The 17,154-nt window shown below is 32.7% G+C and overlaps 1 protein-coding gene across 1 annotated transcript; it reads left to right on the top strand.

The window, feature by feature from the left end:
• Nucleotides 1–275: 275 nt before the first annotated feature.
• Nucleotides 276–15,756, top strand: LOTGIDRAFT_115246 (hypothetical protein; the record flags this gene model as incomplete). The annotated part of the gene is made up of 14 exons (XM_009054254.1): nucleotides 276–333; nucleotides 2,950–3,198; nucleotides 4,290–4,435; nucleotides 4,719–4,949; nucleotides 5,411–5,554; nucleotides 5,845–5,943; nucleotides 6,282–6,452; nucleotides 6,724–6,860; nucleotides 7,383–7,506; nucleotides 7,763–7,873; nucleotides 8,266–8,358; nucleotides 8,972–9,260; nucleotides 15,223–15,320; nucleotides 15,631–15,756. 14 exons carry the CDS (start codon nucleotides 276–278, stop codon nucleotides 15,754–15,756), a joined length of 2,076 nt encoding a protein of 691 aa, XP_009052502.1.
• Nucleotides 15,757–17,154: the final 1,398 nt, after the last annotated feature.

Below are 17,154 nucleotides of genomic sequence, written 5' to 3' on the forward strand. Positions count from 1 at the left end.
CCAAGATGATCAGAGTAGTTGTAAAATTTTGATTATTGTAGATCAACTCCAGAAAGATGATCAAAATATCTCAAATTTTCTCTTTTTGTTAACTTCATATACTGTTAGTGCATTATATATTTTCAGGGATTTGTATTATCATGACATTTCTATTTCCATTTTTGCACTTTTTACTGTTAAAACATCTATATGTGCTTGTTGATTATTAATCTGAGTAAATGATAACATTGTATTGTATATTTTCAGGGTTGTGGAAGGTGTGGTAACCAGTAGGAATGTCCAGTCAGGTTAATGGGCCGTCCAGCCCAACTGGCAAATTTATTGATACTATAGGTAAGTTATACCTGTTTACATCTTAACCTTTTTGACACAAGCAGTCATTATCAGTACACTGTAAAAAAACTGTATAAAATTGCCCAATTAGCTGGATGGACTCACAGAAGTCAACAAGATATGTTAGATGATTCAGTGCATTTCTAGTCTGGATAAGAACACGCGATTTTCATAATGTATAGGACTTGAAATTAGAAAAAAAAGATAATAGGCTTATGTAACTTGAGATAAATGTAATTGAATATGAAGAGAGAGATTGCATCACTTCAATCAAGCTTATTGACTTTATAATGAATTTAGTGTTGTAAATATCCAAATACAAAACAAACTTAAAGCTGCACCTCAGGTAAATGACAGAAGGATAAGCAGAATTTCTGCGGCAAACACAGAAATGCTAGCTGAATTCTAGATTTGTAGAAACACAATTCATCACTATATGTAACAGCACTGGTCAACTTCAGATATAGGATATATAACAGGCATAATGTATGGTTGGATTGTACCTCAGTCATTGTTAACTAACTTAAAGCCCACTAGTAATAATTATAGCTGACCACTGCCAAATTGGTTAGCTAAGTGATATAGTAGTGTTTATACAAACTAAACATTCTGTTAGTGTTATAAGGTCATCATGTCTCCACTTTACCTACTAATTGTTTATAGAATACAAGCACTCTTGACTCTACACTTCCTTTAGTTGATTACTATACAACAAAATAGGGGCAGTTAGATGGGGTGGGTAAATGGGTTAGGGGCTGTCAGGGGGAGGGGGGGGGGGTGTCAACTTGTCTCCACTTTACCTACTAATTGTTTATAGAAAATAAGTACTCTTGACTCACTTGATTACGGTACTATACCTCTTACTGAGGGGCAGTTAGTTGGGGATCAGAATTTGGACTGTTAGTTTGGTAGGAGTCAGTCAGCTTGAGGGGATGAAGGGAGAGTTTTCTGTAGAAAACAAGTATTCTTGATTTGAATCTTCCTAATCTGTAAAATATACGGAGGTCTGGGACAATCAGCAACGATTACAAGTAGTCATTCCCTAACTTTAAACATTTTAATAGCCTGTTGCAGTTTTTGTAAAGTTAATTTGAGCCTACAGCAGTCAACGAACTAACTCTAAAATAACTAAGCCAAACTATTATCACTCCCCCTACTAGTTTTAGTAACCAATATGATAATAGTTGTTATTAGGTAGCTATCACCATTTTATAGTAAAAGATAACTCTTGGACTATAGCCAACAATTAAATTATCTCACTACTTCTGGTTCAGTTAGGCCTGTTGGGAATCGCTCAATCATCTTATTTTATTGAAATACCATCAAACTATAATTGAGTTTTACTTGAACTTATTTTGATATGAGAAATTCAAACAGCCATATTTTTTAGAGACCAATTTCTTAAAAGAATGTTAAAGGATAGCTGAAATTTATCTTTTATTAACTGACAGACAAGTCCATTCTCCTATAGCCTTCAAATATAAAGAAATAATTACTACAAAAACCACTTTTGATAAATATTTTAAAATTCGGAATACTAAGATAAAAATCTTTCCATGTTATAAGCTTTCTTTATAAAACCCAGATGAGAGATAGATGAGCTTAACATAGAAATCATCTAACCAAAACATTACACTTAATTTAACAAATTATTAACAAAACATGACTTATTCTTTATTATTCATAAATTATTCCAGAATATGGCCAGGGTTTAAGTTCTTAAACTGTTATTTTATTTTCCTTAACTCTATGTTTTATGAATGTCTTAACATGCTGGACAAAATTAGTTGTCCTTTGTGAGATAAATTTCAGATAGAATAACACAAACCAGTTTTTAATATTAAAAACGTTCATTACCATTTAAATTGAAGTATTTTTTATGTTGTCACAAAAGAAAAGGCCAGTAGCAAAGGGTCCAGACATAAATTTCAGATTTTCTCTTTTTTTGACATTTTTGCATTTCACATCCTCAATTGTAAGAAATTTTTATCAAATTTAAGTGAGCCATTGAGTTTATGTCATGTTCAGAATACAACAAAACTATTAAAAGTAAACACAATTTGATTAAACGAGGGTGAGATAAAGATAGCCAGAGTTATTACCTAGATCTACCTCTCAATTAAATATGTAATTTATAAATACAGATAACAATGGTGCATTGTATGAATGATCCTGTCGAACAAGGAAGAAAGTAAATTAGTCCTATAGAGTTTTATAATTTTTAATTTTTATGTAGATTCTCTTTATTTAATAATTTTTGAAAACTTGTTATTTAAATGATAGATACTAACTAAAACTATAGTGTTGAATATTTACATTAATGATAAAATCATTGTTGGGAGATTTAAAAGGTTAGAATGCTGGGATATCAGAATACAAGTCTTCATTGATAACAACCACTTTATATCTTTAAAATGACGTTTTGACCATAGTCCACTAGTGCGCCCTCTTTCAGGAATTAGTTTGCTTATTTTAGATTTTTTGTAAACTGAGCGAGTGCTAATTTGAACTCCCTTCTTTGTCTTGTCACCAATTAACTATAACCTAGACATATGGATTATACCTGTTCTTCACGAGATGTTATCCTATCTTTATTGAAATTTCTTGTCTTTGCAGATCCAGATGATCCTGAATATCAGAGACAGTTACGTCGACCAGCCGAGGTGAAAGAAGACATGAAACAAATGGAGGGGCGTAGTCGAGTTCAGGTTGTACTCAATAGTGAAACATTTCGAGAAGAGTTAGAGCGGATCGTAGAAGAACAGATATTATCTGGTCCCCACCCAGCTAGTTTGATTGCGTTACAACAGATATCGGAACTCTTATTACCGGGAGGAAAGTTAGGTAGCAGAGGATTTGCTAAAGGTACGTAAAGTGAAGTATTGAAATGTGTTTTCCAAAAGGAACATTGCTTAGATTACTAGGGAAAGGAAGTGACAAATGTTGAAAATTTATAAGAACATGACTTAATAGCTAAACAAATTTGATTGTTAAAGATACATAGACTTAATTAGGTTAGAATTTGGGAGAGGTTTTCAGTTGTACTAAAGGAAAAGTGACATGACTTAAGGTGCGAAAAGACGAGGTACGGTGTACGTTGCAGGATTATCGATACAGTAGAAAATAGTAAATGGGAATCGTGTCTAGATGCGTAGCTTGTGTGTTCACTTGTTCTATTATCTACCATATCGATCATCCCGCACCAGACACCGTACATTGTCTATTCCCACCTTAAGAAGGAAGGGCTTTTCAAGAGAGTTCAAGAGTGTCAGTAGGGCTAACATCATCAGAATAAAATTTGTCGTGTTGCAGAATAATGAGATGTACAACTAATCAAAATGGCATTATATCAATGTGAATGAATGAAAAATGTTACTTTTTTATACCTTTAGAAGTTGAGTATATCACTTGAAGGTTCAATATGAACACAAATTTGAAAATAAACATTCTATATTGATTTGATATTGTGTAGATAAATAGAGAAATGATATTTTTATTTGCTGTCCAATTATCAATATTATCTTTCTAGTGAATATCTAATTTGTTTGTGGTATTGTCAATATTTGAATCTATTCCTCTCTAGATATTGACTTGTTGATTGGAATTAAGACTAAAATCACAAAAGTTATGTGGTGCTCTTTCAAGAATTTTTTGACTTCTTAAAAGAGAAATTTGCAAAAGATTTTTTTTTATTGCACACTTGGTAACAGGGGCTGTTCTGTACACTTGTATTGCAAGAAAGAGAGAAAGAAACAACTATATTTTACAATTAGAACAACTTAGGTTTACAGTTAGATGCGAACATCGAGTTAAGCTTCTTGAAAATGGAATAACAGTTAACCAGACATCTAATATTTCCTGATAAGTGAAATATATATAACTGCAGTTTACATTCCCTTTAATTTTGAAATCAAACTATGAAAACAATGTTGTATAAATGCTATTTTTGTTTTCAGGTCCAATCATTCCTATAAGTGACATTCGTGGTGTAGAATCTACGGGATATAGTAAAGCTGAGAAAGTGTTACGATGTAAATTGGCTAGTTTATATAGGTTAATTGATATGCATGGATGGACTAGCGGTATTTACAATCATATTAGTGTAAGTTATAGTATTGCATTTCAGTTTTTCCTTCTCGGCATATTATTGGTAATTATTAAATCTTCTGCTCAGATAGTTTGCATGCTTTTGTAGGCAGCTGAAATTCTGGTAACATAACCTCCAGAGCCCCCTATCTTGAATCCATATATTTATGAGTCTAGTAGTCATTTGATAAGTATTGAACTATATCATTTGTATTTTGAAAATTTGACTGTACATGAGTAATTATCGTTGAAAATGAAATCTATCCCATAATATTTGTATTTCCTCTGTTTCATTTCAGGCTAGAGTCAGTCAAGAACAGGAACATTTTCTACTCAATCCATTTGGAACATTATATTCAGAAGTGTCAGCTTCATCTCTTGTCAAAGTTGATATGCAAGGGGAGGTAATCGATGCTGGCAGTACTAATTTTGGAATCAATAAAGCTGGGTTCATTCTTCACTCTGCAATCCATCAAGCAAGACCTGATATAAAATGTATCATTCATATTCATACACCAGAAGCTATTGCTGTAAGTATATGACTCCTCCAAAAAATCTATCTCTAATCTACAAAATGATGGTATATTTCTTATCTAGCTTGGTCTTAACCCCACAACTCTGGCCTTTCTCACTTCCTTTAATGGATTAGCCTTGTATAGATGGCTTGTTTGGCTTTGTCTGGTGAAAATTCTCTAAAACTATTAACCCAAAAAATGAATTTGGATAAACTGCATTTAGAAATGAAATGTCTTGCTCTTAATAGTGATGATGTCTCATCTGTATATCACTTTTAAGGGGCTTAGTAGGGCCATAGGATTGTTAACTCTCTGATGATATGCTATGAAAGAATTCTTATACATCTTAGTTGATTAGCTAATGTTGAATACAGAAAAACCTATGAGATTTGGCGGGTAGACAAGATTATAAGAATCTGTGAACATGGTAAAGTATTGTTGTTTCTTTCTCCCTAATTTTGTTCTTTGATTTTCAGGTATCAGTAATGAAATGTGGATTATTGCCCTTGTCACAGGAAGGTATGATATGTGGTGAAGTCAGCTACCATGATTTTAACGGGATCCTTGTAGATCAAGAAGAAAGAGACAAATTATCAAGAAACTTAGGACCAACAAATAAGGTGAATATATCATCTTATCTGAGTTTATCTATAGGCGCTTTACTTCTTCTTGTATAACACGTTCTTGAATATTCGGTTTATCTCTGTGAGAATATATAACCAATCAAATGGTTTGTAAGAAGGCACAATAACTTCACCTGATCTTATTGGAATATTAATTAGTCTATTTTCTTCTGTAATACTAAGTTCAAAATGCAGACAAATGGCGTTGAATAATCAGATAAAGTTATGTAAGCATTCAGTACCTATCTTGACTAGCTGAAATTGATTTTAATATTTTGGTTCTCTAGGTGATGTTTTTAAGAAACCATGGATTAGTAGCGTGTGGAGCTACAATAGAAGAAGCCTACCACCTTTGTACCAATGTTATGTATGCCTGTTCAGTACAGGTAAGATATCTAAATAATTTAACATCTATTTAATGGTGGTAACAGCTTTAATCAAATTTAACATTGTTTTTTTTTTTTGTCTGATTTTTCATTGGAAAATAAACTTGTTAGATTAGAATGGAGACAAAAATATAAGAAAAACAGTTGGATTGGATTGCAATTATGATACCAAATCTGAAATTTGTGCTATTGATAAGCACTAAGTCATCTCAAAATATGTGTTGTGCAAATAGCCTTGAGAATGTCGGATGTGTATCGGTTTGTTGAAGTTTTTAGTGGATGTAAAAACACAATCACCGTATTTGTTTTATATATTGAACGTCGTCTTTCTGTTGTAGATAAGTTGTATGTCAGCTGGTCTAGAGAATTTGATACAAGCTGATTCGGAGGCTGGACGTAAAGCTTTCGTAGTGGGCAACCAAGGTGGTGGAGGTGTCAGCTCTACTGGTAGAAAATGGAGAGTTGGAGAATTAGAATTTGAAGCTATGATGAGACAACTTGATAATGCTGTAAGTATGATAAATCTGGTCTTCAGGGGAGGTAATTGTGAGTTCTCTTTATTCCTGGATTTTCCATACCAATTTACAGCTGGATCGACTGTAATTATGAGTGAACATGACTTCAAGTTCACCAGACTTTCACATGCCGACCAAGATTAGAATCCCCGACCTCCATTTATTCAAACGTAACCAAGCAAATGATGTCATAACCAACACTCAACAGACTGTGCTACAGTGAAGTTAACCCCTTGTTTCAATCCATCTTGTTTGTATATTAAAGGGATTTAGAACGGGACATGTTTATAAACAACCATTAATAAGACAAGATAAGAAAGATAAGTCTAACAGTGAAGTAGAAATACCACCCTCAGCCAGTTCCTTTACGACATCCTTTAATGATGAAGACAGTAGATTTATGTAAGTAACTGCTTTTATGAAAGAAATTATTTGTCTTCTTTGATCCGGCAAAATTCACGTGACAGCCATATTTGTGTTATGAACCTCGCTTTCAGTGTCTCAAAAACTAGGCGTGAATAAGGTCTATTGTATCAAATGTTGCTTGGAAATCTTCTAAGCCACCTTCATAACAGGCATAGATTGGACTGTTCATATTTCTCTTGTTTGGCAATATGTTTTGTGCTTTAGTTTATTATATTAAGTAGTTTATGTAGATATGATTTATTATTTAATCAAGTATCTTCTATAACACCCAGCACTATGTAATACATAAATCTGAAACAAAGGTCAAGTTTTTATTTTATAGCATTATTGTAAATTTTAATACAGATGAACTTATTAACGTATTAAAATTGATTATAGTTTAGTCAATGCGAAGAGTGTTCGATAAATTATAATAATTATAAATCAGAATTAGAAGCCATCCAGTATATATCATCAGATAAGCTATTGTTTATTAGAATTTTTTCCATCTGATTTCAGGTCACCAGTAAAAAGAGAGAAAAATAAGTTGGCATATAAAGCAGGCTGGTTGACCTCACCCAATACCTATGCTAAACAAGAGATTGAAGAAGTCGGTACCACAAACCCTAAAAAAATAACCAAGGTATTGACTTTATATTTTGTGTTGAAGATTTTCACTGGTTGGCTAGGATACTTCTCTTATTTGTCTATGCAAGTTAAAGAGGCCAACAGTGGACAATCATCTAATCGTGTAGATAAGAAGATAGGAAAAAAATTAGAAAAATTAATTCTTAATTATACACTATATGGTTCCTTACAACATGTGTAGGGTGTAAAACTCCATTTCAATCCTTATGTATACCCCACCCCCATCATGTAATATAACCTTTTTATTGCAGTGGGTACCTGATGGACAAGTTAGTACTAGTACACCAATAAAATTAGACAATCCTAATCAATTTGCTCCCCAGGGAGAAAATCCTAAAGAGTTCCGAGATAAGCAGAGAGCAGTAAGTAGATGAAATTTTAGTTTATTTTACTAGATACATCTGTGTCCATCTAAAGAGGATTTAAAACTGAAATAAGCAGTAGTTTTTAGTAGTAATATTTAGAAGACCAATAATTTGTTCAATATACCCAACATATCATTATAAACCTTACTTTATCTCGTGACTATTCTTACTTGACACTCTTTAACGGGTCATTTGTTATATTCCATGATAAACCAGCCTTTATTTTCCCATAACGATAACAGCCATGACCATTCCTTTATGACACATTATTGATCTGGTTTCTATAGTTTCAATATGATGCAGATAGAAGCCTAGTTACACTTAGAAAGTTAAGTTATAAACCTATTAATCATGTCCTCCTTTATAAATGTCTAAATTGAATTTTTCAGCTACGTAAAGATTACTATACTGATGCTATATCAGCTGGTCCACAGTCTAAAATATTGGAGGGTGTTTCTTGGGATGAGGCTCAGAAGATTAATGTAAGTTTCAGTAATATTTTATGAGACTTTCTGGCTTCTCAATCTGACAACTAAAATATGATATAAGGTCATAACCAACGAGTCACTTAAGCTATGTAAATATCAGTCAACTGGCAAAAAATCTCCAATGCTGTTTTTCAATAACTTCAACACATTTTCCTAGTGAAAACAATAGATATAGAAATAAAACAAAATTGTACTATGGAGGGTCATTCTTTGTACTCTCATTCAGGGGCACCGAAAGGGTATCCAGTCCCTGTACTAGAGAGGCCAGTTATGTTTGTTATTATGATAGGAGGGCTCACTAAGTGGAACAGCAGATAATGTTATTGTAGTAGGGGCTGCTAGTAATATCTATTCTACAGAGTCCACATTGTTAATAATATTTGTTATAATTATAGGAGGGCTCATTGAGTGGAACAGCAGATAATTTTATTGTAGTAGGGGCTGCTAGTAATATCTATTCTACAGAGTCCACATTGTTAATAATATTTGTTATAATTATAGGAGGGCTCACTAAGTGGAACAGCAGATAATGTTATTGTAGTAGGAGCTGCTAGTAATATCTATTCTACAGAGTCCACATAGTTAATAATATTTGTTATAATTATAGGAGGGCTCATTGAGTGGAACAGCAGATAATGTTATTGTAGTAGGGGCTGCTAGTAAGGGTATTATTCAGAGAGATCACCAACATAATGCTGTGGTTTATAAATCACGTTATGCTGCCAATCCTTTCGAGAATGTAACATCTGATGAGCTAGAACGATATGAAAAGGAAGTTGATAGAAAAGCTAAGGGACTGCCAAGTAAGTTTTGTTTTCTTAAATCATTTAGTGTCTTAGTGAGTAAGAAGCCTACTCCCTTACCTGAAGGTCAAGGGTTCAATTCCTTTTGGATTTGTAAGTTTTGGTTTCATAAATCATTTAGTGTCTTAGTAAGAAGCCTGCTCCCTAACCTGAGGGTCAAGGGTTCAATTCCTTTGGATTTTGGAGAGTTTTAACCCCATCAGTGATGCAGGTTGCAGCTGGCATGGAAGAGGCATCCAGTTGTTGGAATGGGACAATAAACAAAGGCCATTTGTGCTTCATGCTGTGCACATAGAGATACCTAAAAAAAAACCTAGTGCATGGCATTGCTCGTTAAGTAGGTATAAAATTCATTTTATTTTATTTTCAGTTGTAGATGATGATAAGCCAGCACCTGATGGTATTCTGATATCATCCGAGGAACGTATACAGCAAATACAAAATAGATCCATGGATGAAAAAATGGATGGTAAGAACTTCTTTGGCTTATTATTCCTCTTGGACAATGATTTCAGTTTGACAGAGAGTGTTATTGGAATATTCTCTCTTCAAAGGGAATTCCTGAACGTTTGTATCTAGAAAGTTTTACACCTCAGCGTCAGATTCAAATCGTAAACATGACCAGTTCACTTTATTTTTAGGTAGTGTAAGTAGTAATGGACATAAAAAATCCAGCTTGTTAAGTTTATATGTCTATTAATTCTACCTAAAAATAAAATAGACTGGTCATGCTTATATTTTGAATGGGACCTGAGCAAGCAAATTATCTTTGCTTGTTTTAGTATCCATCACAACTTGGATTTCAAATGACACCAAGTGTTGTATGATTGTACAAACCAGGATTACAAGTGCCCTGGATATTGTACAAACCAGGATTACAAGTGCCCTGGATATTGTACAAACCAGGATTACAAGTGCCCTGGATATTGTACAAACCAGGATTACAAGTGCCCTGGATATTGTACAAACCAGGATTACAAGTGCCCTGGATTGGTTTTTACACTTATGTATGTTGATATGCTCACTGCAGTAGATAGTAGAATTAAGACAATGTTTTCAATGAATTTTTTGTCGTCTTTTAAAATAATATTAGTCTGTGATTGTGATTTAGTCTGTTTTGCCTGTATTTTAGTAGAAACATAGTTTAAATGATGTTTTAACAAATTATTATGGTAGAATTGGGAAGGAATTTTAGAACTTTTAAAATATTAATTTTGGCATAATGAATGCTGTATGTCGATCCTGAATATGCGAGCCATTTCATGATTTGTAAAAGAGAACTTGAACATAGGTGGTCCCAGCTTTGGTAACACTTTTATTCTAGAAAAATAGTGAAAAATAAATGTGTACTTACACAGGCTAGCTTCTTCTGTGTTTGTCATTTTGAAAAATAACTTATCATTTATATAGATGGCAAAGTCACATGAAGTCGTTTATGTGACTAACCTAGTATTTCGTGCTCCAAATAAAAAAAAATTCTCCTAATTCTACCAGTTAGTACTTTAATTAATGTTTCAAGGTCTGTTAAGTAGTTTAAGGTCTTGCCAATGTCAAGGCATTTTGACTAGTACAGATATATGTTGAAACTCAATGGTGAAATTGATCCCCACTAAGCTTTTTGGCATTAGCTTGAATTTGAAACTTTACCAATTCTCTTTTTTGAGGTTTGTATTTTATTTTGTAGTAACATTCAAACCTTCTAAAGGTATATTGTCATCTAATTAATTTCTTTACCAGACAATGTATCTCAATATTAAGACTGTCATAACCCTTTAAAGTAGATTAGATATAAACTTTTGTGTGTGGAAATTACTCTGGCTTCTTTACTGCACCCTTTCTCTGTTCTGTGAAATAAGCATGAATTCAAAGGTAAAATATAAAACCCCCTAATTAAAGGAATTGTAAAAAGGTCTTTCAAACTTTTTATGTATATAGGAGAAACTGATATCATCAATTTGCACCATTCCAATTTTTAGTCAGATATCTGTGGCTCTTGCAATCCACTAAAACTAAGACGTTACTATAGCGAAAGCTGCTATTGAAATATAAGGATCTTTGCGATATTGACATCATCATACATTTAGTTTAAGTGGATTGCAAGAACCACAGACATCTGATTGAAAATTTAAATGGTGCAAATTGATGCTATCAGTATCCCCTTCACACAATTTCTCTATAGAAAACCTTTTTACCATCCCTTTAAAGCACAAATCCTGTTTCAACATCAACAGATCAACACTGGATTCTAATATTTATTTCATCCCAAATATATTGTCCCTTACTTGCTTATAGAAATATATCATAGCCTTTTACCCCAATCAGGTACGAAATCAGATATACCATTGGAGGATAGTGTGTTTGCTGAGGTAGAAAATTTATTAGATGAGCTTCGTGCCCCGCCAATTCCACCAAAACAAGGGCGTTCTAACGCTCGCAATCACCATTCCTCTCTTATAGCAGGTGATAAAACAATGATCCAATGGGGATATGGAGTTGCTTATTGCCTTTATGATATAATCCCATCTAATAATGCTTAATCTTTACAATTTTAAAAAACTTTTTCAAATTTTCATCCATGCATTTAACATGAAGGCTATCAGATTTAAAACATTAAATTTTTGGTGATGGAAAATATGGTTGTGGATAAAGAACTATTAAAAATCATAGTGGAGGGTCAGGTGTTATCAATCTGAATGTAAGCATGATAATTCCTGGCATTTGAAATAAGAGAGAGCAGCCCTGCCCAGTGTATTAAATTATCATTCATATTAAATTTCATTATGATCTCAATAAAACATGTAACCTGACAATAGTGTCATATTGAGAGGTGTGGTATGAGAGAAAGGAAATATAACAGAACACACCCAAAATAACTTCTACATCATAATAACATGTGATGGTATATCAGATTTCATTCCATTTGAATTTAATTTATTAATCAGGTACCAGATCTGTGTCACTTTTCAGAATGATCGTCTTTTTTGAGCAATTCAAACTCAACAACATAGTGATCTGCTGTCGCTTTTCATGAAACTGTTTTCAAAATTATTTGTTCTTTTCTCCAGTTACATAAGACACTACTTTATAAGTGAAATATACAAAACAAAAGTTACAAATGAACACACAGTTGATGTAATTTTGCCAAATTTGATTTGATTGTAAACACTGTACGATTCCATTCTGAAAAGGGGATGAAATTCTGTTTCCTTATTGAGAAGGTGATAATATAAAAACATGACTCTTTTAAAATAAAATAATATTTTTAATAATAAATTTTAGTATTTATGCATTTCTAATTTTTCTTTTCAAAATTTAATTTTTTAAGATTTCCTGACTTCCTTTTTCTGACTTCTGACTCTATAACTTTCTAGTATATGTTATTAAAGTTTAGCAAAGACATTTGTGCAGATTCAAAACATAACAAGCAGTCCAATTTATTTGTAGGTAGTTTAAATAGCACTGATCACATTAAAAATCTGTTTGGATAATTGCACTTAGCTATTCTACCTCAAATTCAAATGGACTGATCTTGTTCATAGTTGGACTCTTCCCCACATCTGCACAGATATCTTTTTTCGCAAATTCACATTGTGTATCAGTTTTGTTGTCTCCGCACGTTTTTATTTTCTTTATTTTGCATGTTTTTCTGTAGACTCCAGTAATAATGTCAAACGCTCAGAATCCGAACGGCAACCACACCGCGATCCTGCCGGTAAGTTGTCACTTCCTGTTTATAGAGGTCAAGGTCATATATATGTATATATAAGTATCGTGCATGAATCCCAGGGCTGTTAATACTAATTCTCATCTCATTTCATTTACTGCAGACCAGTGAGTCTATTTTTGAAAATTTTTATGTATGACATCAAAGATTCAATAAAATCACTGTCCTTGGTCTATAACTGAACCATACTAGCAATACACAGGAATTTAAAGGGAGGATTCTTAATGTTTATTTGTAAAATATATCTGCTCTATGATTGGTCAATTAGAGAGAAAGCTCTCAAAGAATAAAAAAGAATACTGATGCAAAAAAAAATGTTTTTAAAGCATAGTCGGTTGGAACGTTAGAAACTTAACTTGACATCATTTGCTCGGTTACGTATGACCATATTATGGTCATTTTTTCTAATCATCTGGTGACCTTTCCTTATAAATATTAGTAAACCCAACTTTAAGTGGGTAAGATGTTTGGCTAAGGATCATCCTTAATGAACACATGTTGTTATCCATGAAAAAAACATTGTTAATATCCTTATCATCCATCATAAATAACTAATATATATTTGAATGTTGTATTGTGTAATAGATATTTTATATTCTTCACTAATATTGTTACTTTCATTCTTCAATATATTTATATTTCTACTATCACTCCTGTCAATGAACCAGGTATGCAAACTGGCGGTTATTTTTCGATAGTTTGTCACATGATACTATGACGTTGTCAAAGCAATCTATGACTTCATCATTTATTCAGTTTTTCACGTGATCAACTGCGTTTACACACCAATGATGCTAGTGAGACCAACATTTAATTCTTAAAGATGATCAGGTTTTTATTCAAACAATAATTCTTATGGTTTGGCACCAAATTTCTTAAATATCCTATTGATTGAACTGGATTTCACTACCTTGATCCCTTATCAGAATGATTATAAGTATGTTGAAGATTGAAAATAACAATTTGCATGTCTCTATGTAAAGCTATGAATGTTATTTTTGCTTTCTTCATGTTCAGTGTTAAAGGAATTGGAACAAAAAGGAATTGGAAGATCTCAATCAGATAGGCGCGGCCAGGGTAAGTCCCCATTTCACTGAGGTCACGTTGGGATCATGTAATTTGAAGGTGAAACATTTGACGTGAAAAAGGATATTGATAGTTCTGCATTTATAGGGATTGTGAAAAGGTTTTCTTTATTTTCTATGTGTATCGGGGACACTGAAGGCATCAATTTGCACCTTTCCAATTTTCATCCAGACGTCTGTGGTTCCAGCAATCCACAAAAACTAAGGATTTGATGATGTCACTAATCATGAAGGGCCTTTTGTGATAAAGCATAAGTGACAAAATCAATCACTTAGTTTTACTAACATCTTTTACAGAGGTCTCACTGAAAATTAGAATGGTGCGAATTGATGCTTAATGTCCCTGATACACATAAAAAATCTAAAAAATTCATGGCAATTATTTGGAAGTTTGTTGGTACTGGTATATGTATCTTTGAGAGAAGGGCATGTATTCATTATGTAAAGTGTTATAGCAATTTTTGCATGCTATCATTTGAATGTTATTGAATTCTGCACTATATTTTCTAAGCACATTTCATTATTTTATTCTGGGTTTTGGTTTGTTTCTTGGAACAGGCATGGGTATAGTCAGCTTGTGTACACAATGCAGGCTGTAGAGAGTAGAATATTAGAGTATATATTGATGCAAGGGTGAATATAAATTGACAGTCAACAAAAAACACCCTGAAATTTACAAATGAACTCTTTCAATCAAACAAGTACAGTTTATTATTGAGAGAAAAATGCATGTGTGGGAAGGTTCATTAGAAAGAAGAGGGGTGTCAAAAAGATAACTAGCACTCTATATCTAGTCTTGTTTTATACATTACATCACATGGTGATGACAAATCTAACAATATTTGAATTTTGGATTTTGGTGATGGTTTTTCTGTGTTCATATTCTTTTAAGAACATTTGTATCTTATGACGCTGCTTGTTTGAGCAATTTACCTCATTTGGACATTGGTGATGGTTTTGATTAAACTAACGAGCGGTATCGCTTTTGCAGACAGTATTTGATTTTTTTACCATGATATTTGCAAATCATGACGCAAAATCATAATCTTGTTATTTTCGTTAGTGATAGGATGAATGCTGACACTCTGCCAACTCTTTGAACCACTGGCAATGGAATCTGAATTATTCTTATCTTGAGGATTTGAACATGCTGAACCTGGTCGCTTAGCAACTCTCTACAAACGGTATACAATGAGCATTCTAGGATATATAAAGATTCTCAATGAATAATATTTATTATTTACAGGTGACGAGAAACCAAGCTCACCAGCCAAGTCTGATACATTACGTTCAACTGATAGTGCTAGCGGTGGAGAAACACTGGAAGATAGATCCAGTAAAGAGGTAGCTTAAAAGTTATCATAAAATAAGTGGGACCTTTACTATGAAAGGGAGGTGCAGTGGCTCATGAGTTAGACAATTAGATATTTCAACCTGATTTCCCCTTGTCAGTGATGCAGATTGGACTGGGCTGAAGCATCTAGTCATTCGGATAGGACAATAAACCTATGCACCGTGTTCTACAGGCTATGTACATTAAAGATCGAAATGCTGCTGTCCTCACTAAATTTCCCTTGTTGCTCTCTGCATAACATTCAAATATCTAGCCTGAATCTTGTAGCAAATTAAATGTTCCTGATGTTTGTTTTTGTAGGGCTCACCAACTAAAGAACAAGCTTCCCCAACAAAAGAAAAGGAAAAGAAAAAGAAGAAGAAATTTCGAATGCCGAGTTTTAACAAAACCAAGAAAAACAAGGAGGCGAAAGAAAGTGCGATTTGAGAAAGGTGAAAAATGGCCGATACGGGCTAGGAATATAATATAATAAAACTCACTTTTTTTATTGTTGCTTTCATTTTTCAACTGCTTTAGCCAGTGTTTTATCATATTGGACTCGTCATGTTTTTAATGATTGTAAATTTTATTATTCCGATCTTGTTCTAATGGCTTATTGGTTATCAGTCTGCTTTAAAAGGGCACCTGTTTGAACCAATTTCAGAATTATTTTAGAAATGGAATTATGTTTCTAATTGAAATGAAATTAAAGATTTTTATTTGTAAAACTATGAAGATAATCATTAATGTAAATTTGAAACCTATACAAATACAGGCATGTAACAATTATGAATTTGAATTTCAAAGAAAATAGGCTAATTTGAGACAATGAAATTTGTTTTTTGATCATCATTTTGAAAAAATGTTTAGATTAACTTCTGTATTGAGCAGAAAAATACTAAAGTTTCATCTTATACTCTCATTTATTGAATATATTTTAACAGCCATCTTCTCTTACTACATCAACATACTATTATTATTATTATTATTATTATTCAGTTTTTAGACATCTCTTAGCTCAGTCTTAGTTGAATTTTGTTGTTTTAAAGTTTTATTTTGTCCGTGTGATACTGCTACAAACCATCGTTAAACCTCATTATATCCATCTCATTTACAGTGGACCATATTCTCCTTTAAGCGAACAGCTTCTTTAATCTACAGCTACTTACACTTAAATATTGTGCTGAAACTTTATTTCTGTGCCATTTTTCATGATAACTGCACACAAAATTACATCCATAGTGATTTGATAATGGGTATTAGTTGTTATTTTGATTCGCTATTAAAATTCTTATAAAATTTGATTTAAATAATGCAATTTTCATTCCATTGGGTAAATTTCTGAGGTACAAGAACAGTCTTATTCCGAGTCTTCAAAGCTTTCGTTTAGAAATACAATGGACATGGTTTTCTGTTTTCTTTTGTTGGAAATTATTTTCAAAATTCGAAGTTACTCCCCTTTTGTGATCTTTTTCACTCAAAATTTCACAGAAGGGTTTTAAGAAGGTTCTATGTACCAAATTAAACATCAAAATAATAACTAGATATACATTGTGAAGACTAATATTTGAAGCAAAATGCACTGTTATGAATCTTTTTTTAAACAAACCATCTTTTTCAAAATGATCGACTTTTCTTTCAGCAGTACATTTATTTTAAGCTTGTAATAGTTTTATATTGTATAATGCAGCGCTTCCATGCTTTTGTCTGATTTTAATACGATGAATGAATGAGGCTATCTATTTGTGAAACTCTGACACTGTCCAGTCGCTTTGATAAACCTATTTACATTTAGTTTTAAAACTTGAATAATTATTCCAGTTTCTGGCACTAACTCCTCGACAT

This window comes from Lottia gigantea, assembly GCF_000327385.1.
Source record: "Lottia gigantea unplaced genomic scaffold LOTGIsca_21, whole genome shotgun sequence".
Classification (NCBI taxonomy): Eukaryota; Metazoa; Mollusca; class Gastropoda; family Lottiidae; genus Lottia; species Lottia gigantea.